Source organism: Prionailurus bengalensis, chromosome B1 (genome assembly GCF_016509475.1).
Source record: "Prionailurus bengalensis isolate Pbe53 chromosome B1, Fcat_Pben_1.1_paternal_pri, whole genome shotgun sequence".
Taxonomy (NCBI): Eukaryota; Metazoa; Chordata; class Mammalia; order Carnivora; family Felidae; genus Prionailurus; species Prionailurus bengalensis.
The window spans coordinates 17,380,100-17,407,389 of NC_057344.1; the positions used below are offsets into that span (position 1 = coordinate 17,380,100).

Consider the following 27,290-nt stretch of genomic DNA (forward strand, 5'->3'; position numbering starts at 1 on the left):
AACAATTATGAAGACTAGTTAATGTGACCACGAATGTTCTTTCCCATGATATTTATAATTATAGTACTTTTCAAATAACTAAAATAAAGAAATGCTTACTTCTAATATATGTTCATCCTGCTGCTCTCGGTCCAGTTTCCTTGACGTTGTTGTGATAAGACCTATGAAGTGGTAACAGTTCATTAATCGTTACAAATAAAGTCAAAATATTTATAAAATATCGTTACTGAAACCTCACGGAGCACAAAAGTCTGAGCAAATCTCTGATCCTGAAGGGAAAAAAAAATGATTAATCCAGGTTCAATCATTTTATTTACAACCAACACACTTCACACGGTCTCATTTTAATGGCTCTTAAACACAGTAGATAAATGACGGATGAAAAAGTGGCAGAACTCCAGTTACCTTCTTGATGTGGCCAGTGGTTTGAATATACACTGTTGTCAGAAGACATTTTTTAAAAAGTTGAGATGAAGTTACTCAGGATTTCAAACTCCTCTAACTTCTGCAGAGACAATTAAGTATGAAGTGACCGAAAAAATCTTCGGTAACTGTATTAGAAGGACCAGTGGAATGGCTACCGCCATGACTTATTACCTCCCAATCACTGACCCTCGTAAGTGGAGACTCGTTACAAAAGTAATGTGACTTTCCAGGAAATACTGCTCAGATGTCAACTAATTTCCGATGGAAGAAAAAAATAAATGATCCTCAAAGAAACCCCATATTCTTTATCTCCTTGATTTTTCTATCAAACTAGAAAATCTATAGTTTCGATCTGTCTCTAGAACTTTAATAACAGTCGATGTGAGTGTCCACATAGGTGGGATCCTGGAAGACCGTGAAAACGGATTAAATCCTTTCTGTACTTCACAAAATACACACAAAATTCCCCCAACCACTAACACAGCCTCCGCAGCCTGCGCTGACCATGGTCAGGGGTGTATACAGTGGATCTGACGTCAGATCAGCAGCTCAGGTAAAACCTTCTGAGGCAAGACGACTGGCAGGAACCACCTTTCTCCGGCCCAGCTTTTTGTGGTTTTTTTCCACAGGAAAATACTTCAAATAATGTATATTTAAGAAAGATTTTATCACTATAATTGATTTTCCCCTATTATCCTAAGTAATTTCACACAACTACCAATTAAAGGCTATTCAAAACGATTCTCTAAATTTGTAAATGAAAGGTTCGTGTTTTTATTTAATTTGATGAGGATTTTTTTCTTCCCTAAAATAGTTTACTGAGGATCTCAAACAACATGATCTCCCCCACAATTCAGTGAAGCAACGCACTCTTGCTGATAAGAACAACAAAAGACTATATTGTAAACTAGAATCTGGGGGGTTTCCCAAACCACACTTATAGACTGAAACAGGTTCAAGGAAAATGCACGGCAATGCTTAACGGCGTAAAAATGTTGCTTAATGTGGCAGAGGTTTGATTTTCATCAGTCAAAAACCTTTTAAAGTTAATCCCTCTTGTTTCCTATCAAATGTTTACCACTTTCTGATGATGGTTTTAAGTAGTTCAAGAATGACAGGAAATCACTGTGATTCGTCCCATCGAACTGTCCTAAGGTGCCCATCGAAAAGCTGTCATCAATGGTCACATCACAAGGGCAACAGCTTGGCACGTTCTCAGCAAAACAGGATCCTGCTTGTGTAGAGCATAATCACTTGTTGCAAGAATGCCTGTTAGCAAATAAGTTTCTACAGCCAATAACCAAATGCCCATTAACAATACAATCCCCCACTTCACGGCTTGCTTTCGGCACACTTAACAAAGGTGTGTGCCCACATCCACGCGACAAATTCAACAGAGACAAAAAGCAAACCCAGGTTTATTATTTGCACTCTCCATATGCTTCAAATTAATTCTCCTCTGTTAACTCAAATGGAACATTAACTCCGTCTGAATGCAATGAATTCTAATGTTCTATTCCCTTCTTACACACTCTTTCAGCCTAGTTACTGCTATCCGCTCCCCCACCTCCCGGCTCAGACGTCACTTCTGAGGCCTGACCCGACAGGTGTGCCTGGGGTCCCGAGGCCGGGCTCCACACTCACATCTGCCGTAGCGCAGCACGGCCCCACAGGACTACGGTCACTCACTCCAATCTCCTCTTGCTGCCTGCAAAGCCTAGAAGGACAGACTGCCTTTCTCGCCCATCTTGGTTATACTGCTACACCTCTATGACCCTAAAAGAAAATACTTAAACGTGTGAACCAAAAAGGGGCAGCATTAAAACTACGTATTTGAGCGAGACAGACACATAACCTACACTAAACCTGGAAAGAACGATACGCATTTACGGCTCACATATGCGCCAACAGAAAGTGATGCAGCATCTATTTACAGGCAGGACGTGCCAGGCGGTCCAGGGGACAGTGGCGTCCAGCAGGCACGTAGAGGCCCAGATCCCTCGTGCGGGGGGCGGGTTACACCCCAAGTACACCTGGGTTACAGGTGTACCCAAGTACGTCTGGGTTCCACCCCAAGTACAAAAGGCTGTGAGGAATAAAGGGAACGTTGGGCCAGTTTTACGAAAGTAGGGTCCAGCCACGTTTAGAAAGCCACGAAGAAGCCGAGGGAGCAGCAGGCTGAAGAGAAGCACCCCGTGTCACAGGAACCGGGGACAGAGAGTTTTAGGGAGGAAGTCCCTCCCCCGAGTACGTCAGAGCGGCTCAGCAGAGGAGCTAAAAGGAGAGCCGGAGAGGCAGGAAGGAGACCAGGACGGGTGTTTCTTTTATGAAGAGGAGACTTTAGCAGGCAGCACGGAGCCATGCAGAGAGTGAGCTCTGAACGCGAGGGAAGATGAAGCCCGAGACCAGAGCTGACCAGTACAGGAGCCACAAGCATCGTGGGCAACAAATTCAAATCGCACCTACAATAGCTCGTGAACACGGAACACACTTCAGACTGACAAGACGGCCTTTTTTTCTGGATTCACAACACTCCTACCCGAAGAAATCCCGTCAGAAGCGCCACGGTGCTTTCTTTTGCCCAACGCCAAAGGGCGAGGCTGTGCCTGTGCATCTGGGGGCGTTGCGGGGGCATGAGGTGCCCTGGCCCTTACAGAAGAGAGAAATTAATGCTTCTTGTGGAATTTGCACACCAAATGAACCCCAGTGAGAGAACACATTTCCCAACCAGGAAGGAAAATCCCAGGAAAACCGGGACATCCTTGGAGCCACCCCAGGGAGCCACATTCCAGCCACGCTCACTTCGCACTCACTTCCGCTGCAATTCTGCACATCTCGATGCTGCTAATCCTTCCGCCTGGCCTACCTGACAAGCACCTATTTCGAAAGACGAATCCGAAGTGTACCTTTTCTACATGCCCAGTACGTGTTATTAACCCTGTAGGCGTGGAATATCCTAATAAGGATATCCATTTCTTTCATTTTAAACATCTGTGTTCATCTGTTATGTTTATTACTAAATCCCAGGAGGATCTATACTGGTAGAAACAGCACCGATTCTTCAGAACTAGAGAGAAACCTTCAATATGATCGAACTCGCCTGAGTCAAAGAGAAGTTAAACGGTCCCAAGACCACCAGTAAGTCATCACAGCCAGGACTACAAGTGTAGTTTTCCTGAGGCCCCGTTGAGAGCGTTTGGGGATTCTTCTCTTCCCCATCGCATCACACTGCATCATTTACTATACTTTAGGATTTCAAGTCTCCATCAACTCTGAACTACGACTTACATAAAACTTAAGGGAGCACACACGCAATCGGCAATAGTTAATCATTATTCATTTAGTAGGTCAAAAAAAGGGAGAAAAGCAAAGAGTGGGCAGAAGCAGAACAATGTATATGCAAGTGCTGCCTTTTCTAACTCTTGCGTTCCATCTTTTTGTGGAGCACTATTAAACTAAAAATAGAAATGCAAAGACAAAGTTTCTTTATTTGGCCTACAAAAACATCTCACTGTGCAGACCAATACTATTACAAATGTAAGTGAACTGAGACAGCAAACACCCTATATTCTCACCAAGTCGCAGTGGCCACTTTACTCCATAAACATATGTGAAACTCAGAAGCCAAACTTTCCTGTTTGACGATCAGTATTAAAAAAAACCATTCAGGTTTCCAAGGCCACTTTAGCATTTACGGAAGAGAATCCATTTAAGGATACAAGAAAATTAGATTAACTAAAATGTTTCGATACAGAATTTTACTCTGACATTTCTTACGATACCAAAAACCATCTCTAAACTTCTCAAAGTTGGAGAGGTCAAATGGACATCACGAAGTAGGGTAGCACATAAAGATGAACGTCAAAGAATCAGCAGGTGAGGATAAGGTGAAATGGTCCGCGAAGGCGGAGCTATACGCAGGTATTCATTCAACCGTCCTGGGGGTGCGCTAAGAACCTAGAGATGACAAAGAGGCTTGTTTTCAAGAAACAAGGGTGAAAGCAAAGACCGCATTCGACAAACTATACAAAAGTTAGACTAGAGTGGAGGGTACACAGAGGACGCAGGGAGAAAGCAAGGGCCCTTGCTGAGGGTTCTGTATTCCAAGAAAGCTTTAACTTGGCTGGACGATGAGACACACGTAATCTAGCCATCTCTACTGTTCCAGGAGACAACCAGCCCACCACTCAATGTGCAAGCGAGGCCAGCCAGGACCAACCAGCCTCGGAGAGAACCAGCCGAGTGACCACCGCTGCATGAAACGTCAGCCAGGCCTGGACAAGACCAGAAGCACCCCGCAGAATCCTGTAAGAAATTATGGTGGTGGCTGTCTCAAGCCACTAAATTCTGGGACGGTTTGCTCCACGGCAAGGGCAAAATAATGCATCAGATGACCTCACCTCTAATTGTTATCTGACTTACTACATGCCAAGGTGGTGAGCTTTCAATAAATTTTCTCATTTAGTCCAGATGTATGCAAGTGGCGGTATCTATATCATGACACGTTACCCTTGTTACAGGCTCGGAGAGATTAAATTGCCTTCTCAAGGTGATTCAGCAAGATGGTGATTTGGAAGTTCGATACACCCAGATCACCAGAGTCTGAAGTCCACAATAAGAACGAGAGAACCCAGGGAGGCACTGAAAGATTAGGTTCTATAGAAAATGGTTTGAAACGTCAGTGCTGTGGATGTAACTAGATGGCAGCCAGAGATGAAGGAGGGGGAAAAAACAATTTCTTAGTAGGATTAAGATCCAACCACAACGAGAGAACAAATACTTGTGATCGGTAGTAAGAGTTTTTAAAGAACCACAACTGTAAAAAAATAAAAATAGAAAAATAAAAATAAAAAAAAAGTCTGGCCATGTGTCACCTTGTTTGGCAAGAATTTACTTTGAACCATTTTCCAATTATTCTGCTTGACAATAAACAGAAAAAGGGGAAATATCAAAGAAGGGGAGAAAAGGTCTACCCACCTCGTTAACATTTCCCATTACTCTGATTATTTTCCTCTAACTTCTGCAACTACTTTGGCTTTTGTATACTTTTGCTCATTTTACAATAATGCATAAACTACAGCAACATGTGTTCTAGAAAAGCAGGTGTCCACCAGAACTTCCTGTGATGGGCGAGTTCTTCAATGTGCACTGTCCAATACAGTAGCCCACCGCATATGTGGCCACCAAGCATTGGCAAAGTGGCGAGTGTGACTGCAGAACTGAATTTTTTAAAGCTAATTTCAATGATTTAAATTTAAATAAGTCATCTCTGCTCTTTTAGGGCGCCTCCAATTTTCAAATCATCCACATCAAAACCAAAAACTGTGATACCTTCAATACCCAAAATCTTTTTCCATGGTCAGAATTTGAAACAGTAATTCAGTGGCAAACAAATAATTGCTATCAAAATTCAAATTCTGTAAACACCTGTCTTAATTCAAAAGAGTGAAAAAAGGAAAACTTTCCAAGATCCTGATTCTGACCTGCTGATGCTGTTCCATGTTTCCTTCCTGACACCCCCTTTCACTGGTCTCCTTTCTCACTGGGCTCTGCAGGCGATGAAGAAACGGTTTGGTTTCACCTAAACAGCAAGAGTCTCCGTGTTTAGGGTTAGGGGAGCCTGGGTGGCTGTCAGTTGCAGGTCCAACTTCAGCTCACGTCATGATCTCACAGTTCATGGGTTCGAGCCCCGCGTCAGGCTCTGTGCGGACCGCTTGGAGCCCGATTCGGATTCTGTCTCCCTCTCTCTGCCCCTTCCCCACACTCATACTCTGTGTCCCTCTCTCTCTCAAAAATAAATAAACGTTAAAAAAAATTTTGTTAAAGATTCTCTATTTAAAGGCTTTTGGGGAAAAAAAACTCATTATACCAACTTGTATTTTTTGCTTCTCATGATCTCTAAGAACACTAATCCATGAAATGTATGTTCATAAGCAGTGATGATGTCGTAAGGTTTACTAACTCAAAGTCACTTGTTCAGTCTGTATCACGTTATTCAACTTGCTTTTTCATTATGTCTTCCCCAAATGTGTCGCTTTGAAACATACATATAAAAAACCTAGGAAAAGGCCCATGTCCTCAAAAGCATACAATTCACTTAAGGAAACAGCCCTTACACCTAAAAGGTACAACTAAGTATTATACTACGGTCTCATAGCTCACTTTTTAGGCAGCACTAATTGTGTGCTTCCCAGGACCCAGCTCTGGGCTAAGCATTTTATATAGGTCATTCTCAATGAATAATCACGGCAACCCCATAAGGGAGCAACTAACACAGAGTATCTGAAGATATTTGAGGCTTTTGAGAGGTAAAGTCACAAGGCTAGTAAATGGCAAAGTGGAGATTTGACCCTAAGTCCATCTGATCCCAGAGCCCAAACTCTTGGCTCACACAAATAATTTTAAGTGTGTAGCTCCTAATTCCTTATTTAATATGTACAATGATCACACCACAAAATTATTCAGTGAGCACCAACGAGTTTCTCACATTACTCCAGGATTACCTCTAGACATCCAGTCTGGCTCTCTTTGTGGATGTCCTCACGGTTCTGTATCCCTTTCATGGCGCTTTAGTAACCACAGCACTATTTTGAGCAGCCCTTGACTGCAGCCATGCAATTTAGGAATATTATTTTCAACGGTTTTCCCCACTGATTTTGCTGAAATACTTTAATACGATCTGTTCTTCAAAAAGTTTAAGAACTTTAATTGTGGCATATTTGGTGGTATAGCAAGTATTTAGTTTAAGTCTTAGGGTCCATCAGTGAGGATGGTGTTTTCTTTTTAAAAAAAATTTTTTTTCAACGTTTTTATTTATTTTTGGGACAGAGAGAGACAGAGCATGAACGGGGGAGGGGCAGAGAGAGAGGGAGACACAGAATCGGAAACAGGCTCCAGGCTCCGAGCCATCAGCCCAGAGCCCGATGCGGGGCTCGAACTCACAGACCGCGAGATCGTGACCTGGCTGAAGTCGGACGCTTAACCGACTACGCCACCCAGGCGCCCCGAGGATGGCGATTTCTTTAGGAGGTGTTACCACTGGGATCCGGAATTTGATTTCTACCTTTCTGCTTGCAACCCTTACCAGGGATTGCCCTGACGACATTCACTGGGTTTTAAACATCAGCAACATTAAGGACAATTACTAAAGAACTGTAACACCCCAGTGAGTAGACGGTAAAACTAAACACGCTCAAGCAATTTTTAGACAAGTATTACAAAAACTAAAAAAGTAATATATTTATATATGGTATGTTTTATGTGTATACACCTTCATAAAAGGTTAGACCCCAAACTACCTGTGGTTGCCCCTTAGGAAATGGTATAGGAGGGGCCAAAGGGAGAGGAGAGGAGAAGAAAAGGCACTTTCACATTTTACTTTATAAAGTTCTTTATTACTGGAATCTTTTATTTGTAACAAGTACATTATTTAAAGTATTTTCTGTGTATTAAGTATATTATTTAAACTATCAAAACAGTTTAAAGGTCAATATGAAAAGACAGAAATATTTATTGGTTGAAAACTAATTTTAGGCTGGGAAGTCTCAAATAAGTGATTTTTTTTTTTTTAAATCTGGAATATCCGGCCATGCATATATTAAAATATTAAAACTTCCTGGGGGCTCCTGGGTGGCTCAGTCAGTTAAGCATACGACACCTGTTCTTGGCTCAGATCATAATCTCACAGTTCTGAGTTCGAGCCCCATGTTGGGCTCTGAGCTGACAGCACACAGCCTGTTTGAAATTCTGTCTCTCGCTCTGCACACCCCCCAGCCACCAACTGGCTGTCCCTCTCTTCCAAAATAAATAAACTCACAAAAAGAAAAACTTCTTAGAAATACGACAGTAGTATATCTTTTACAAGTTTTTCTAATAAAACTTAATGAAGTGTATCATACATTCTAGAATGTACTCTTACCGTAAAAACTAAGTTTGCTAGAGCCAAAGGGTGTTTTACAATCTAGCGCAAATCCCACACTTTAAAAACAAGAAAGTGAAGCTCAGGAATGTTGAATTAATTCCTGAAAGTCAGAAGCAGCAGCAGAATTGGAACTAAAATTGAGTTCTTCCCAAAGAAAGTATTTCCAAGTCTCTCTGCTGCTCTTGGGGCTCTTCAGCGAGAGGTCTGCGGGGAACTCTGAGGAAGGATTGGGTCAAACCCACTTCTTTCCTGCCCCACAGGAGAACCACCAAATCTGAATCTCCACTTATTCAGAGCACGATCTCATAGTTTGTGAGATTGAGCCCCGAGTCGGGTTCTATGCTGGTGGCATGGAGCCTGCTTGAGATTCTCTCTCTCTCTTCCTCTCTCTCTCTGCCCCACCCCTGCTCGTGCTCTCTCTCTCAAAATAAATAAATAAACATTAAAAAGGAAAAAAAATCTCCACCCGTGAGGACCCAGCTCAAACAATGTCACACAGGTTTCCAGACAATCCATCCCATGCTAACTGTCTTGGGACAAGAGCTTACAGAAGTTGACAAGAACCCGTGCCCTCTTATTCTAATAGTTTCCTAAACACAGGATCGTTTTTAGTAATTATAATGATCACTAATGGCCATACTCTGGAAGAAAGTGTATTATCTATTTATCAGAAATACATTTCATTATAGACATAGAGAAATCTAACAGAGGACTATGGATTTATCAAAGAAAAAACATCTTTAAGAACCATAATGGGTGGGAATGCAAGCTGGTGCAGCCACTCTCTGGAAAACAGTATGGAGGTTCCTCAAAAAACTGAAAACTGAACTACCCTACGACCCAGCAATTGCACTACTAGGCATTTATCCACGGGATACAGGTGTGCTGTTTCAAAGGGACACATGCACCTCCATGTTAATAGCAGCACTATCAACAATAGCCAAAGTATGGCAAGAGCCCAAATGTCCATCGATGGATGAATGGATAAAGAAGATGTGTGTGTGTGTGTATATACACACACACACACATATATATACGTGTATATGTATACATATATATGTATACATATATATACATACGTATATATATATATATACGTATATATACGTGTGTGTGTATATATATACGTATACACACACACACACACACACACACACACACAGACACAATGGAGTATTATTCGGCAACCAAAAAGAATGAAATCTTGCCATGTGCAACTACGTGGATAGAACTGGAGGGTATTATGCTAAGTGAAATTAGAGAAAGACAAACATCATATGACTTCACTCATATAAGGACTTTAAGAGACAAAACAGATGAACATAAGGGAAGGGAACCAAAAATAATATAAAAACAGGTAGGGGGACAACACAGAAGAGACTCATAAGTATGGAGAACAAACTGAGGGTTACAGGAGGGGTTGTGGGAGAGGGGATGGGCTAAATGGGTAAGGAGCACTAAGGAATCTACCTTCTGAAATCACTGTTGCACTATATGCTAACTAATTTGGATGTAAATTTAAAAAAATAAAAAATAAAACAAGTTAAAAAGAAAAAAAATGCAACAACAAAAAAAGAATTTTTTCACGGTTTGACATTTGAAAAATGAAAATAATCAGAGATGGCCTACTACCCAATTTAAAAATAAAAGGTTTAAAAAAAAAAAAAAAAGAACCATAACAGGGGGCACCTAGGTGGTTCAGTCGGTTAAGGGTCCGACTTTGGCTCAGGTCATGATCTTGCGGCTGGTGGGTTCGAGCCCGTGTTGGGCACTGTGCTGATGGCTCAGAGCCTGGAGCCTGCTTCGGATTCTGTTTCTCTCTCTCTGCCCCTCCCCAGCTGCCTCTCAAAAATAAATATTAAAAAAAAATTAAAAACAAAACAAGAACCATAATGAACACTACAGAACTTACTTTGCAGAAATGGTCTGGTGAGCCTACATGAAGATTCCAACTGCTCTTAAGTTACTTATTAAAGCCAAAAACATCTCAGAACCTTCCTCACACATCTTCGGCTACAGGCCCCAATCATTAAATCCTGTTAGAACCTAAGTTAAATGAAATGTAGTCTTTCCAACATAAAAAGAAACAACGATCTAAATGGCTAAATCAATTTCCATTTAGCAGCATATTTTCCTTTTTTCTAGAAAATACCTTTTGTAGCACAAACGAACGCTGGTCCCTCCCCCAAAGATACATCCACCCTGAAACCTGTGTGGCTGTGACCTTATTTGAAAACTAGTCTCTCAAGATACAATTAAGTATCTCAAGGTAAGATCCAAATTTATGAAGGATCCAAAATTCGACGCGTCCTTTGAAGAGAGAGAGATGTGGAACGTACAGACGTGGGCCACAGGGCCACGTGGAGGAGGAGACACAGGTCAGAGTGCTGCTGCTACAAGCCGAGAAAGTGCCAGGAGCCCAGGAGCCTGAAGAGGCAAGCAAGGATTTTCCCTGAGAAATTTCAGAGGGGGTGTGGCCCTGCCAACACTTTCACTTCTGACTTCAGGCCTCCAGAAGTGCAGAGTATACACTTCTGTTGTTTTAAGCCACCCTGTTTGTGATAACTACAATAGCCTGAGAAAATTAATAACCTTTTCATTCGGATATCAAACAAAAACACTGAAAAAATACGAAGGAGTGAGAGGCGAAGAGGGGAGAGAGTGGAGGAGGAGGAGGAGGAGGGAAAATTAGGTAACAATGGCAAACAATTTCATAATCCAAAAAGAGCCACTCATACTGGCTCTCTGTATTTTATTATTGTCTTCATTTGAAATATGACTTTATAGGTATCATTCTATCAAGAGATAATTAAAAGGCAGTTCTTACACCCAAAGATGCTTTGGAGTGGGAAAGTGCCAAATGCTCCAAATAATTCAAATTAATTGTATGCTTTCCCTCAAAAGGCAGGGGAAGCAGGCTCTCAGCTCTGGGGGACCTCCTACACTAGCCTGGCTGAGAATCACACACAAGCTAAGTCAGCTCCTTTTTTTTAATTTATAAAACATGCAACAAATTGTACCTCAGTTATATCTTTATAATTTTTCATACTTGTCCCTCCTACAGAGTAAAATAGTGAAATAAAAAGTGCCTAAGCATTTTTCAGTAACCCTATTAACAATAATGACAAAAACTAGCTTAATGCCTATAAAATACAAAAATCACAATTAGAAAGTTGTTTCAACTAAAAACCAGGATAGAAAACACTCTCTTATTCTGAATAAACCAAAACAACTTCTTACTGTTCTTTCTTTTCCCTCTTTTTCACCCCCCTGCTGATCTTTTAAGAGTTCACTGAACAAGCACCACGGGCCTCAGGGTACCATGAGAATAATAAGAGAAAACATCTTCAAAAACCATTTACCCGGTAAAATATCTTTTGTCAGAAAAATTTTACCTGTGTTTGCTCTACATTCGCCACAAGGATCCTCTCCACTTTAGCCATAATGACCTCTCATTCATCTTGCATACGTTGTATGCTAAGAAAAAAACAGTAAAATGCCTACTGCCAGGAAAAATTACCATAAACTAAAGAAAAGAAATAGGAGAGGTCATAAGTTAAACAAAAGCATTTTAGCAACTTTAGAAATAGGAGAGGTCATAAGTTAAACAAAAGCATTTAGCAAATTTCGGGCTCCTGAGTAATTTTGTTGTTTTTTAATTTCCATGGTGCGCTACTGAAATATAACCTGCTTTAAGTTAGTTACTACCAAAGAACTCCAAGGACTAATCAAACATATGGACCACAGAAGCAGCAATACAATTAGTACCTTTTAATTTTAATTATTTATTTATTTTGAGAGAGAGAGCACGTGCACAAGCAGGAGAGGGGCAAAAAGAGGGAGAGAGAAAACCCAAAGCAGGTTCCACGCTGCCAGCACAGAGCCCAACATGGGGCTCAAACCCCTGAACCATGAGATCACAACCTGAGCCGAAATCAAGAGTGGGACACTTAACCAACTGAGCCACACAGCAACCCCCCCCCCCAATAAATTAGTATTTCTTTTTTTACTTTAATTTTTTTTAATGTTTTGTTCATTTTTGAGAAAGAGGGAGACAGAGTGCGAGTGGGGGAAGGGCAGAGAGAGAGGGAGACACAGAATCCAAAGCAGGCTCCACACTGTCAGCACAGAGCCCAATGCAGGACTCAAACCCAGGAATGGTGACATCATGACCTGAGCTGAATCGGGTACTTAACCAACTGAGCCACCCAGGTGCCCCTAAAATTAGTACTTGTTAAATAAAGTATTAAAGCAAGGAAGGCACAGTGAGACAAGGAAGCAGGAGACAGTAATTATAGAATTCCATGCAGCACACGGTTGTCACTCAGTAGAGTTTTCCATGGGATACTCTACCCTACCGATCTGTTCCTGACCAGCTTTAATCAAATGAAAATGTTCTCATTCTAGGCTGATTACTGCAATTTACAAAGATCCCAGCCGAGGGGCGCCTGGGTGGCTCGGTAAGTCAAGCGTTCCACTTCAGCTCAGGTCAGGATCTCGCAGTTCCTAAGTTCGAGCCCTCGTCGGGCTCTGTGCTGACAGCTTGGAGCCCGGAGCCCGCTTCAGATTCTGGGCCTCCCTCTCTCTGCCCCTCCCCCATTCGCACTCTGTCTCTCAAAAATAAACAAACATTTAAAAAATTAAAAAAAAAAAACACCACAAAGATCCCATCTGAAGTCCTGAGGACCACACAGCAGGCTGACAGAGGGCACCTCAGGTAGAAGGGAGAGATAACTTGACAGGAAACAGCATTTCTCTGTTCAAACTTTTAAGAACCTCTTCTAACAGGTGAAATGAAAATCCTATGAATTCCACTGTTTTAAAAATCTATCGCTCAACTGTAAAATGAGTAATGGGCAGCGACCACATGCTGGGCACCACGTTTGCTTCTAGGAGGGATACAGTAAACGAATATGGGTAGGCCCTGACCCTCGGAGCCCTACACCAAGGCTGGACGCACCCACACGGAAAAGGCAGAGCAGACTCGGAAAGACAGGCAGGGAGGCTGGGCAGTGCTGCCCCAGCCCATTCTAAAAATACAGACTGCCTTACAGGCCAAGAGCGAACCTTCGATTTTTCCTACAGTTATCATTCAACATCCATCCCCTTGGAGCTGCAGACCATGAGCTCAGAGATACTGTGCACCATTGCACGGTCTTTATTTAGGTGGTGTTGTAAGATTGCGTTTAACGACAGCCTGTCTCGAGCTCTCCTGGCAGCTGCGGCCATCTGAGCGGCTACTGCTCGTCACTGCAGTCCTGGTGCCGGCAGGATTAGGCTTAGAGCCAAAAATGGAATTCTATTCATAGACTGTCAAGGCTGGAAAGGCCCTCGGAACTCACTTAGTTGCCATAGTTTTCAGAGTCCCCTCCCTAGAAAACCCTTTCAAAATGAAATCCTTTTCAGAGTCCCCTAGAAAACCCTTTTAAAATGAATCAAATGACCAATCTAAAGTCACACAGGTAGTGGCTGGGTAGGAATTTATACCCTCAAGTCTCCCAGACTTCCCTTCTGGCTTTAATTCTATTTTACTAGCTGTTTCTTGTTGAAACTTCATGGTATTAAAGCCTAAGATAAACAGGAGATCAAAAGCCAAATGCAATTTATTGGGAATTGCCTTCAACATTCCTTTCAACGTCAGACAGAGCATAGGCAGAGAGGGAAAGAAAACTTAACCCATTTTATAAGGTTCACATCACGTTGACACAAAAAAAGCACGTAAATGGAAAATATCGGTCCTTAAAATAATTTTAACAAATGATACTCAGCAACATATATACATAAACAAAACAGAATGCCCCTGAATAAAACTGATCCTAAGGGTTCAATATTAACAGATTTTAGGAGGCAAAGCATATCCACTTCAATATGCTCAAAAAAGTCAAGGAATAAAGCTTTTCCTTCTTTCAGACTTTAAGGATAACACATTTCACTAGAAAATAAAAAATAAGCAGAGGAACAGGTAAGAAAAATCTACAGATTCTTCTTTAAAATATGTGCACATCTTTGAAAGAAGTCCACAAATAGGTAAACTTTTTCCCCCTTCAATGAATTCCTGCCATTGTGAAGTGACCGGCCCTTTACTTCCTTCCTTTGTGGCTATCGAATGTTACCGGAAACGCTTGGAAGTTGTTTGCAGCTGTAGCCACTTCCTATTGCACTTTGTTCGGCCTCCGTTCCAGCCACAATAAAACACCATTTACTTTGAGAAAAAAAAAAGTAGTCGCAATGTGATGGTGGACTACATGGGCGAGTTCCCAGCAACCCAGCATACCTGCAAACTCAAAAATCACAGAATTTTAAATCTTCGCCATGCTTTAGGGATCACTCCATAAAAATTACACACACGCGTGCACACACACACAACACACACGTGCGTATATATGTGTATAACTTACCTATGTATAAATACCACCAAATCCATCTGCAGTCAAATAACATGCCTTATACCGAACTTAAACTAATTCTACATTAAATAGTCTATCCTCTATGTCAACAAATGGACGAAAAACAGGCCCCTGTATAAAGTGGTCCTCTACAAAGTGTAAGCTGTAATTTGTTACTTTAGGGGTGAATATCTTAATTCAGAATGAAAGAATGGAAAAAAAAACCCGCAAGAACTGGTCAAAGATGTGATAAGTATACATACAGCTGACTCTGAGAGCTGGAACTCCAAGCTCTGAAATATTTTTAACAGGATACAGCAGGACAAAGGAAAAGTGTGAAATCTCAAAACTTGGAAATATTTTATTTTCTAATGACAATGTTTTTTTCCTCAAAGCAGAAGAGATCTAATAGTTTATCATCAACTTGCTAAATTTTATCTGAGATTTTGACCTTGATAACTAATGTTGAACTATGATTCTTTTAAAAAATAATTTTAATATCCTGGAGAAACAAAACACAGATTCTCTTTTGTAAGCATTCACTGCTTACAGCAATGGGAAAAATTTTCTATTTTTACTTGAAGAATATCAAATAATCTACCCCCTGAGAAATAAACCAACAATTTAACTAGTCCAACTAGTTAACTAGTAACTACATCAACACATCAAGGGCCAGAAAACTACCTGTTTTTGTATGGCAGGCAAGCTAAGAATGGCTTTTACATTCTTAAAGGACTAGACACAACAATCAAAGAATAATGTATTGTGACAAAGGAAAAGCACATGAAACTCAAATTTCAATGTCCACAAATAAAGTTTTATGGGAACACAGCCATGCTCATTCACGTCCATATTGTCTATGGCTGCTTTCAGTCTACAGTGACAGAGCTGAATGGCTGTGACAGAGACTGTATGACCCGCAAAGCCTAAAATATTTACTACCTCGCCCTTTACAGAAAAAGCTTAATGGTGTTTGCAGTCCATGGTTAATAAAAGTAAGTTTAAACATCTAGTGTTATTTAGAAGGTTCCTGCTCTTCGGCCAGAAGATATAAAATCTTTTTTAATGTTTATTTACTTTAGAGAGAGACAGAGAGAGAGAGAGACAGAGAGAGAGCGCATGCTCAAGCAGGGGAGGGGCAGAGAGAGAGGGAGACACAGAACCCGAAGCAGGCTCCAGGCTCTGCACTGTCAGTGCAGAGCCCAATGTGGGGCTTGAACCCATGAACTGAGAAATCACGACCTGAGCTGGAGTCGGTCCCTTAACCGACTGAGCCACCCACCCAGGTGCCCTGGCCTTAAGTTATTAGAGAAGATTAGCCTAAAGAGCAACTATTATGTCACACAGGAATTCCTCAATACAAAAAAAAAAAAAAAAAAAGAGAGAGAAGGCACAGAAAAACTGGCTCCCAAACCATGTTTACATCCCAGACCCAAGGGCACACCAAGTGAATATGGGGCTGTGCTTCCAGAAGCAGCAGTCACAGAATTTATGTCTTTCTGGCACCGACCCCCAGGTGACCTTCACCTCTCTGAAGTCATGTAATTATTACAAAATGGGGAAAAGACAGATGGGGAAGACAGCAGACTCTTGGTTTGCAGTCTGTAGCCGTCTCACAGGGTTTCCTATAAAGATTATGTGAGGTCGCCTGTAATATATGAAGCACAATGCACATAATACATGATAAGCTGTGCTTGTCACCGGCCCTGTGACTCCTAACAAAAGTTTTGTTCCGGCCTGATCTAAAAGTGAGGTCAAGGGATGGCGGCAGGGTGGAAAAGTGGTACAGGAAAGATCAGAGAACAACACAGAAGGGTAGCCAAAGAAGGAAAGCCACAGTGTGCTGGTTTCTCTTTGGCGGTCTTTTTCAAGCTCAACTCTCAAAGGTAACAGGCATGAGAGAGCCTGATGGAAATCAGCCCAAAGAGACAGAACCAGCAGGATTTACAAGATTCAAACTGTGCAGTGTGCTCCAGATCCAATAATGAGAAGAAATCAGCCACTGAAAGAGGTGAAATTTTAACTCTATAGAATTGATAAAGGAAAAGCTAAGAAAACAGCTGAAAGCCGCCAAATCATTTTTAAACCATTTAAAATTCCAAGTGGATGGAAACAGATCCAACAGCTGTCAAAGAGCCTAAACCCTTTTAAGATGCACATAGAGACAGAGAGAAATCACATACACACATACACATTTTTTCAAAAAGGATGCCTCTATCTTCACTTAACATTTCTGATGCATTTATTTTTAGCCATAAAAAAATTCCTTTTCAGTATGTTTGTTCCCAAACAGGAAGATGCACATCCACAAATGCGAAGGTATAAAAAATAATACATTTACTAGACAGCATAAAACCAGGGGTTCAGCAAGAAGGGTGGTAAAATTGACATGGACATGCGCATATACTCCTGCAATAACACTGATACAGTTATTCTCCTAAAGCACGGTATCTAATACTGTTACAAAAAAACTCGAGATGAATATCACTAAGTATACTGTGCTGGTACTCGTTGAAAAAGAGGGAAAAAAAGAGTAACATGTCTTCTTGCTTGTTTAGGAAAAGAAACTATAAACACTAGTTGCCTCAAAGTGTTTCAAAATGTAGATTTTCTTATTATTCAAGTACGGTGAGACCAACATGTCAGAGGAGAGCACTTTCTCTATTAACAATTCCTGCGAGGAAGGGAGGCACCATACCACAGACGCGGTGCCCAGGGCCACACTGGGTTGGCCAGGAGGAAAGAACAAGGAGAAAGCTGGGGTGGGGGTGGAGGGGTAGGGGACAAGAGATTTTGTTGTGGTTTCTACAGAAGACACAAGGCAGAGCAGGAAGAGCAGGTTTAGACTGGAGAGTCTGAATTACTTCAGCGGGCTCTGGAGAGGGCTGAGCTGGTTGTCTGGTACCTGAACCTGGGATGATTGGGGAAGGTGCATGGACTGTGGCTCCATAAAGGAAGGGATCCCAAGTACGGGTTCTGGATCGGCTAGTGTGCGTATGAGAAGTGGATCCTTGGGAATCTCTAAGAGCTGGCTAATCCTGACAGGTGCAGTATCTACCCAGGTCAGAGACTGGGCATCAAGAATACAGAAAATAAAACATAGTTAATATATTAAGGAAGAAAGCAGATCATCATCTATGGAACCGAAAAAGAAGAAAAAATTTTCACTGGGTATCTTTTTGTACCTTTGGCATTTTGGACTCTGAATGCACTACCTATTTGTAACAAGCAACATAATTTATGAAGTATGTTATCCACACACAGGCACGCACGCATGTACACACACACACCTGCTTTCCAGTCTCGTAAACGGTATATAGTGGTAACAAGTGGGACCGGCCAGAACCTGAGGATCACCATTCTGAGCATTAGGTACAACACTGTGACACATTTTGTGGACAGAAGTGTATAATGACCTGTATTTCTACCAACTCCAGAAACACACCCAGGATGGTGCCAAGTTTCTGTTTAAGATAAACCTAGAAACTTTTTTACTCCTTAAAACCATAGACAAATTTGGTTAAGAACACTCGTACTGGGGCGCCTGGGTGGCGCAGTCGGTTAAGCGTCCGACTTCAGCCAGGTCACGATCTCGCGGTCCGGGAGTTCGAGCCCCGCGTCAGGCTCTGGGCTGATGGCTCGGAGCCTGGAGCCTGTTTCCGATTCTGTGTCTCCCTCTCTCTCTGCCCCTCCCCCGTTCATGCTCTGTCTCTCTCTGTCCCAAAAATAAAAATAAAATAAAATAAAAAAAGTTGAAAAAAAAATTAAAAAAAAAAAAAAGAACACTGGTGCTACTTAGTCAATGAAGCTTTAACAGTATATACAGGCTTATTGGCAGTTCTAAATTGAATAAGCATTTATGTATATGTATTTATTTATTTTCTAAAGTTTTTTTTTAATGTGTACTTATTGAGAGACGGTGAGAGAGGGGGAGGGGGGAGGGAAAACACAGAATCTGAAGCAGGCTCCAGGCTCTGGGCTGTCAGCACAGAGCCTGATGTGGGGCCGGAACCCACTGACCGCAAGATCCTAACCTGAGCTGAAGTCGGACACTCAACTGACTGAGCCACCCAGGTGCCCCTGAATAAATAATTTTTTAATTAAAAAGCAAAAGCTGAACTTCTGCTTCCCGCATGGGATCAAATTTACCCTCCCACATGAAACAAGCAGACAAAACAAATGAAATAACAGTTTATGGGACACCAGCTATCAGAAGAAGACAGTCACCCCCTGAGATGGGAAACCAACAGGGCGAGACTGACAGATGGCCCAGCTTATAGTGTCAAGACCATTTCTAGACAGTTTTCACTCCTAGGTGAAAATCGAAGAGAAATGGAAGTACATGCCCACACAGCGGTTTATTCTCCAATGTTCATAATAGCTTTTATTTGTAATAGCCGAAAAGTGCAAGAACACAAATGCCCATCGACAGGGGACCGGATACGCTGCAGTGTACCTACGCAAAGGATTTTAGCAATAAAAAGGAATATACTTTGGGGGCCTCTGCATGGCTCAGTTGGTTAAATATCTAACTCTTGGTTTCAGCTCGGTTCTTGAGTTTGAGCTCCACACTGGGCTCCGCGCTGCCAGTGTGGAGCCTGCTTAGGATTCTCTTTCCCGGTTCTCTCTACCCGCACACGCTCTCTCTCAAAATAAATAAACCAAAAAAAAAAAAAAGAAAGAAAGAAAAAAAAAAAGGCAACATGCTTTTGGTACTCACTACAACATGCATAAATCTCAAAGTAAATATCTAACTACAAGAGGCGTTACCAAGAAAAGAGTAGCTATTCCAGTAGTCTATTTACATAAAATTTTAGGAAATGCAAACTAATACATAGTGACCAAAGCGGCTGCATGGAGCGGGCAGAGAGGAGCTGGGTGGGGTGGGGATACAAAGAGCTGTAGGGAATGTTCTGGAAGAGATGGACATGTTCACGGCAATGGTTTCACTGTTCTATCGCTAAGGCAAAACTTCTCAAATTGTTGACTTTAAATATGTGCAATTCACTGAAGGTCAGTTATACTTCAACGCAGCTTTTTAAAAATAAAGAGTAATATTTGCATCCAAAACTTGAAAATGCCAAATAGATAGACAGGAGAATAAAACCATGGTCTTTTCTAAAGCACGTGCACATGAATGAAAGTAACACTTCAAAAATTATTGCCAATTATAAAAATAGCGTATCACTCCTCAGAAGTTAAATTGTTAATATTAAATAAAAAGACGCTTTGCTCGGGTGTTTTCAGCTTGTGAATAATGAAACCTGTGAAGTGCACACTGGTCTCTATTGTTCAGGATTCCCGTTCTACTCTGTCCTTGACGTGCCACCGGACGAAGCCGTGACGCGTCTGTCTAGGCTCAGATAATCTAGCCTTCTATGCTCTTTTTCTCTCTCACACTTCAGCAACAACAGAAGTTATGTTAAAAGAAGCAAATATAACAAACAAAAACAGGCTTTTAAAGACAGAGGACTGATAGTTGCCAGAGGGAGGTGGGAGATGGGTGGGAGGGGGGAGAAAGCAAATTTACCCTGATATTGGACACAAGCAAAAGAAAGTTACAAAAATCCACGGTGTCAACGAGCGTAAAACAGATCAAATCTCATCTGCTTGTACGCCCTGACAAAGAACCCCCCAGCCCCCCTACTTAAACAGTGTAAGAACCATCTGAGATGCAGAAACACAGTTCCTGCCATAATCACGCACAAAACCTTTAGAAGAAAAAAAACGTTCAAAAGTGTTCATTCAAACCTGCCATTTAGAACCCCAAATTCAGATGATCAAATCCAGTCCTAGGAAGGATTTGTTTTTCAAAACAAATATTTTGTCATACCATGAAAGGAGAAACAGATACGGCAGCCAGGTTTCCCTCCTCTCCAAAATGACTTAGAGAGGTCATCAGACTCCTATTTCTACAAAACGTTCAAACAATTCCATACATGTTCTTGAAAATAGGTCATTATTTATAAAAATAACATAAATATGATCTTTTAAACCTTATTCTGGTACTGAAGGCCTTCCATCAAGTGTAGCCAACCCCCCACATACTCATCTAACTTGATCTCTTGGCCGCTAATACTCATCACGTCACCGAACTGTCCCCCAACATGACGAACAGCCCTTACCTCTTGTGCAACCATCCATTTTCACTACCTTCAAAATCAGTTCAGTAACTTGCCCAAGGGGCCCCACCCTCCCAACTACACCCACCACATCAGGCAGCTCTCACCTCCCAGGGGGTGTTTATCCGAACCCACGGCAACACCGCCCTGGTTGCCTGTTCCCACAGGTTTCTCTTTGCCACTGCACTTACGCAGACTATCAATTTTCAAAACATCGCTTAATGCGCTCTATACAGAGGAGAGGCTCAGTAAATACTTGATGTGAAAACAAATGACTGAATGGCAGTGAACTGGGGCTTTCTCTGGTCTGCTGGACATTTTGATAAGCACCAGGGTCCTAAATTTACCTTCACCACTAAGGAGCAAGTAGATTCATGTTATTCCATCAAATGTGTTTATCCTTCATCAATTTACTAAAATCTTGATTATCTTACACACAGTGAATAGAGCAAATGCAGTACACGAGCACAAGAGGTGGTGACCTCTCTCCCGCAAGTGATTCTGAGTGCTCTGCACGCACAGACATCCTGTAACAGGCGTGCAAAAATCACTAATCACAAGACAGAAGGACCAGGAAGCCAGTTTTCCCCATGATTCCAGAGGTGGGGGAAAAAAAAACAAACCTCACTACCGCCCAGATCTCTTGATTTCCAGCCCAGTGATTTTCTCACTCAGCCATTAATTATTAAGGAACATGATTTAGGGTCTCCAGGTGGTGTTATGGTTGGTAAATCAGGAGAACTTTCTTCCAGTAGACTCTTTCATCAGCTTTCACAATCTGGCCTCCAATAATACTGATCTACCCGTTAAAAATAGGTCTGCTTTCAAAGTTTTGAGCCAGATGTATACTTTGAAGCATTGCAGTTTGGGCCCTGAGGATCATACTCAAATTTTCTGCTGAGTTGGGGGAACAGAATCATCTGGAGACAGGCTTTGTAAGGCTGTGTTTAATCTTTAATAATGCCCAAGTTAAAATATGGTTATTTCTTGATCAGAGACTTTACATGATCTGTGAAATAGTCAGACTTCTTTACTAACCATAGTTTGTAATATACCTCACAATAAAATCTTTCTTGTGTACTAACTACAGTTACTCCCTACTATTATCAGTCTTCAACTCATAAAAAAGTAAAACCTCTTTGGAATCCTTATGAACTTCCTCCCGCTGTCCCGGCAGCAGGATGCATGTGCTTCCCACCCAGGGGTTCAGGAGCTAGCTGTGGACTCCTGGAGGGGATTTATTCTCCCTGAAGATCAAGAAGTCGTCTCTGCAGACATCCCCTCCTAGGAGCTGTCAGAATACAGAGATGTTAAGAGGAAGCAGCAATGCCACCTTAATCACATTTCAGCAAGACATAACACCACAGCAGAGGGATCTTGCTTTGAGCGGCCCCCAGATAACGAAGGCTTCAAGGCTGCCCACAACAGCTCTAACCGACATCACTTCTTTACGTTTGCCTTCTTCTTTCTCCAAAACTATACCTAATGCCCAGACCTACAGTACTGGCTCAGGTATTCTAATGGACATTCATCGCTTGCTGGTTAGCATGTCTCCTCATAGAAGATTTGCCCTAATCTAGAAGGGGGAGAGGAGACAGGAAAAATGAAAGCCTTTTAAAGTTTAGTTCACAAGCAATTTTAAATTGGGGGAGTTATATTCCTGAATTATCGCAAGGCTTTAACTTGTAGATTTCTCTGTCTCCCAAGGTCTGTGAACTCCCCTGCTTCCACGCAAAGTTTAACTCTGAAATCCTCCGCAGAAATGTTTATAAACTGCTGATCTTTCTTCTTTTGTATCTGATAGCGCCTGCTAAATTTTTAGCTCTTAGTTCTCTTTCATTTTATTTCACAAAAACGAAGCTAAACGTGGTTACCACTTGTGCAGTAAAAAACGTATGCAAGTATGCTGTTTAAACAAGCCTGTGAGGAATCATTTACAGGTGCTCAATTCAGTCTTTATGTTCTTGTATAATCTCTTAACCAGTCCTTCTTCATAGGCTCAGGGTCCTGCACCCTATGCCCTAATGCTTCCGAAACATAATTCTGAGATCCCACTTCTCTTTCTATGGTTAAATTTGTATATGGCCCAATTATTCTTTTTTTAATTTACTTATTTTTTGGTCTTTATTTTATTCATGTTTTCATCATGATAAATGGACTCTTTAATCCTCATCACCTACTTCACCCACCCTGCACACACCTCCACTCTGGTAACCATCAGTTTGTTCTCTACGGTTAAGAGTCTGTTTTTTGGGGTTTTTTCTTTTCCTTTGCTCATTTTGTTACTTAAATTCCACGTGAGTGAGATCATATGGTATTTGCCCTTCTCTGACTTACTTACCTTATCATGACACTCTCTACCTCCATCCATGTTATTGCAAATACAATATTTCATTTTTCATAGCTTAATTAATATTCCTGTGTGCGTATGTATGTGTGTATCACTTCTTTATCCATTCATCTCTCAATGAACAATGGGTACCTTCCATAATTTGGCTACTGTAAATAAAGTTGCAATAAAAATAGGGGTGCAAGTATCCCTAGTGTTTTTATATTTTTAGTGAATAAGTGTTTTTGTTGTTGTTGTTGTGGTTTTGTATTTGGGGGGTAAATACCAGGAGTGCAATTGCTGGATCATCGGGTGGTTGTATTTTTAAATTTCTGAGGAACCTCCGTACTATTTTCCACAGCGGCTGCACCAGTTTACATTCCAACCAACAATGCCAGAAGGTTCATTTTTCTCCGCATCCTTGCCAACACTTTTTGTTTCTTGTGTTATTGATTTTAGCCATTCTGACAGGTGTAAGGTACCATCTCATTGTACTTCTGATCTGCATTTCCCTAATGATGAGTAATGTTGAGCATCTCTGCATAGATCTATTGGCCATCCAGAAGTCTTCTTTGGAGAAATGTCTGTCCATGTCTTTTCATTTTGTTAACTGGACTATTTCGTTTGGGGGGTACTGAGTTGTATCAGTTCTGTATATATTTTGGATACTAGCCCTTTATCAGATAGGTCATTTGCAAATATCTTCTCCCATTCTGTAGGTTGCCTTTCAGTTTTGCTGTTTCCTCTGCTATACAGAACCTTTTTATTTTGATGTAGTCCCAACAGTTTACTTTTGTTTCTGTTTCCCTTCCCTCAGGAGACACATCCAGAAAGGAACTGCTATGGCCCATGTCAAAGAGGTTACTGTCTGTGTTCTCTTCTAGGATTTTTATGGTTTCTGGTCTCACATTTAAATCTTTAATCCATTTTGAATTGATTTTTGTGTACTGTATAAGAAAGCGGTCCAGTTGGGACAACACCATTTGTTGAAGGGACTGTCCTTTTTCCTTTGAATATTCTTTCCCGACTTGTTGAAGACTGACTGTATAGTTGTGGGTTTCTTTCTGGTTTTCTATTCTGTTCCATTGATCTGTGTGGCTATTGTTGTACTGTCAAAACAATACTGTTTCGATTACAACAGTTTTGTAATATAACTTCAAGTCTGGAACTGTGATGCCTCCAGTTCTGTTATTCTTTTTCAAGATTGCTTTGGCTATTTGGGGTCTTTTGTGGTTCCACACAAATTTTAAAAGGACTGTTCTAGCTCTGTGAACAATGCTGTTGGTATCGTGATAGGGATTGCATTGAATGTGTAGACTGCTTTGGGTAGTATAGTCGTTTTAATAATACTTGTTCTTCTAATCCATGATCACGTAATGTCTTTCCATTTCATTGTGTCATCTTCAGGCTCTTTCATGTTTGACAGTTTTCAGAGTACAGGTCTTTCACCTCTTTGCTCAGTTTTATCCCTAGGTAGCTCATTATTTTGGGTGCAACTGTAAATGGGGTTGTTTCCTTAATTTCTCTTTCTGCGGCTTCATTATTGATGTATAAAAATGCAACAGGTTTCAGTACATGGATTTTGTATTCTGTGACTTTACTGCATTAGTCTATCAGTTCTAACAGTTTTTTGGTGGAGTCTTTAGGGTTTTCTATACATAGCATCATGTCATATCTGCAAATAGGGAGAGGAGAGTTTTACGTCTTCCTTACTAATTTGGATTTATTTCTGTTTGTTGTCCGATTGCTGAGGGCAGGACTTCCAGTTCTATGTTGAAAAAAAGGGATGAAAGTGACATCCTTGTCTTGTTCCTGACCTTGGGGAAAACAAGGACTCATCAAGGATGATATTAGCTGTGGATTTTTCAACCAAGGACTTCATTATGTTGAGAGATGTTCCCTCTAGATCTACTTTGCAGAAGGTTGTTACCATGAATGGATGTTATACTCTGTCAGCTCAATCATTTTTAATAATTAATTACTAGGTTTATAAGTATCCAAACCTCACTCTTTTTCTCTAGCAGAGACACATGAAAATTTAGCCAAAGAGCTAGACCATAATTAACCCAAGTAAAACTAACTCTCATACATTCAAAATAAATCTCGTACTTACATTTAATTTTCAACAATCAAGACAGACTCTATGAACGACAACGTTTAATTTTCAACAATCAAGACAGACTCTATGAACGACAAAAGGTTTAAAAAAAACCAACATTTTAACATGCTTTTTAAGAGACAATACATACTGATCTACCTGGTATCTTTGTACAGTCATTTTGGTACACAGATGCTGACCTCAAGCTTCCTTCTACCTTAAGAACTGCTTTCTTTTGGGGCAGCTGGGTGGCTCAGTTGGTTAAACATCCAACTTCAGCTCAGGTCATGATCTAATGGTTCGGGAGTTCGAGCCCTGCACAGGGCTTTGTGCTGACAGCTCAGAGCCTGGAGCCTGCTTAGGATTCTACGTCTGTCCTTCTGTCTGCCTGTGTCTGTCTGTCTGTCTGTCTGTCTCTCTCTCTCTTTCTGCCCCTCCCCTGCTTGCTTGTGCTCCCTCTCAGAAATAAATAATAAAAACATTTTTAAAAATTTTTTAAAAAGAATTGCTTTTAAGTTTAACAAAGAACATTATGAAATAAGAATGGTAAGGATAGGAGATAATGGTAAGGGATAGCAAAGACTGGTAAGGAAGCAGAGAATGCCTCCTTAATTTTGATTTGTGTTTATTATACTTCCTTAATGTATCAAATAGACAACCCAGTGACTGAACAGGCCAACTCACCTAGAATAAGGGAAGACAAAATTAGCAAACACAGGATGGAGGTATGTACATATATTTCGGCCAATCTCCCCCTTCAGAATGTTCTGTTAACCACATTCTACCATAAAGTGCCACATCACTGAAACATCCCTAAGCTCAAAGGCCAGTGATCTATTTGATAAGAAGTTTCATTTCCTGCAAATAAACCGTCTTCTCAATTCATATGGTGGTTCTGTTTTAATGGTGATCAAGAAATCAACGAGTACAACAAAAATGATAGCTACATGGAAGCTCTTTTTCGTGTGAAATAACGCAAAAAAGAAGCAAGAACTAAGAAAAAAACAGAGGCGCTGTCAAATCTGTAAAAGAACAGAGTAAAAGTTGACAAGGATTTTGGAAGAGGATTCTGGAGTCGAGGAGCTACCCACTTAGAAGTAGGGGGTCAGACACTGAGAAAACAGAAAGGAAACTTGGTGTATCAGTTCAGGAAAGCAACAGCTGCCAGTCTGAAAACTGCTTAATCTTGATCCCCTACTGCCTACAGAGACAGAGCACTGCTCGATGGAAAAACTCCAAAACCACACAGAAAAATACTGAATTGTCAAATAAATTCCTTTGATAATTCTTCGTAAAAAGCAGAGTTCAGAAAATGGGAATACTTAGCGGCAGCACAACTTGCAGGAAGTTTAGGATGTATCAATAATTTAGGAGCTGTTGCTGAAACACTGTATTAGTTTTTTAACCTGGAAGTGAAATTGTACTATGAGCAATTGTAAATTGTAAAATGCAAAATGAGCAAAGTCATAAAATAGCTTCATAAAAACAATTTCAAACAATTTCAAAAAGAAACACAGCATTTGGACTAAATTTTCATCAGGAAATAAAGCCTTATTTTGAATAACCTGAAAAGGAAACAATTTACAAAAATAAAGTGGTAAATTAAGAAAATTCTTCATTTCCCCATATCAAGAAGCGTAAGCATGAACCTTTCACATAATACCATTAACACATACCTGTTTTAGGATGTATTGAAAAAAATCCTTGCGGATTTCCACTTGTAATTTTGTACGTCAGCTTGTCATTAGAGCTAGAATCTGCATCAAATGCCTCTATTTGGACCACAGATACATCCTTGGGAGAATTTTCTATTATTTCTGGGTAATAAACAGGCTCTGATGTCTGTGGGGCGTTGTCATTGACGTCCTCGACCTCTATGTAGATCTCTATAAACGATGAGAGAGGCACAACACCCCGATCAGCTGCATAGACTGTTAGCCAGTAATGGGAGGTGGACTCCCGGTCAAGTCCGTCTGAGGTCTCTATGACACCTACAGAGAAAGAAGAA

At 41.0% G+C, this 27,290-nt stretch overlaps 1 protein-coding gene across 11 annotated transcripts in view; it reads right to left on the reverse strand.

Moving 5' to 3' along the window:
- FAT1 (FAT atypical cadherin 1) overlaps positions 1–27,290 on the reverse strand; it is a 135,377-nt gene that overhangs the window by 51,106 nt on the left and 56,981 nt on the right. For all 11 annotated transcript variants that reach the window (XR_006294073.1, XM_043559410.1, XM_043559392.1 and 8 more), the window contains 2 exons: positions 26,959–27,273; positions 100–161 (listed from right to left, as the gene is read on the reverse strand). Coding sequence is in view for 10 of the 11 variants with exons in the window: in XM_043559410.1 (XP_043415345.1) it covers positions 100–161; positions 26,959–27,273 (377 nt within the window). In the remaining variant the exon portion in view is untranslated. The remainder of the gene's footprint in view (positions 1–99; positions 162–26,958; positions 27,274–27,290) is intronic.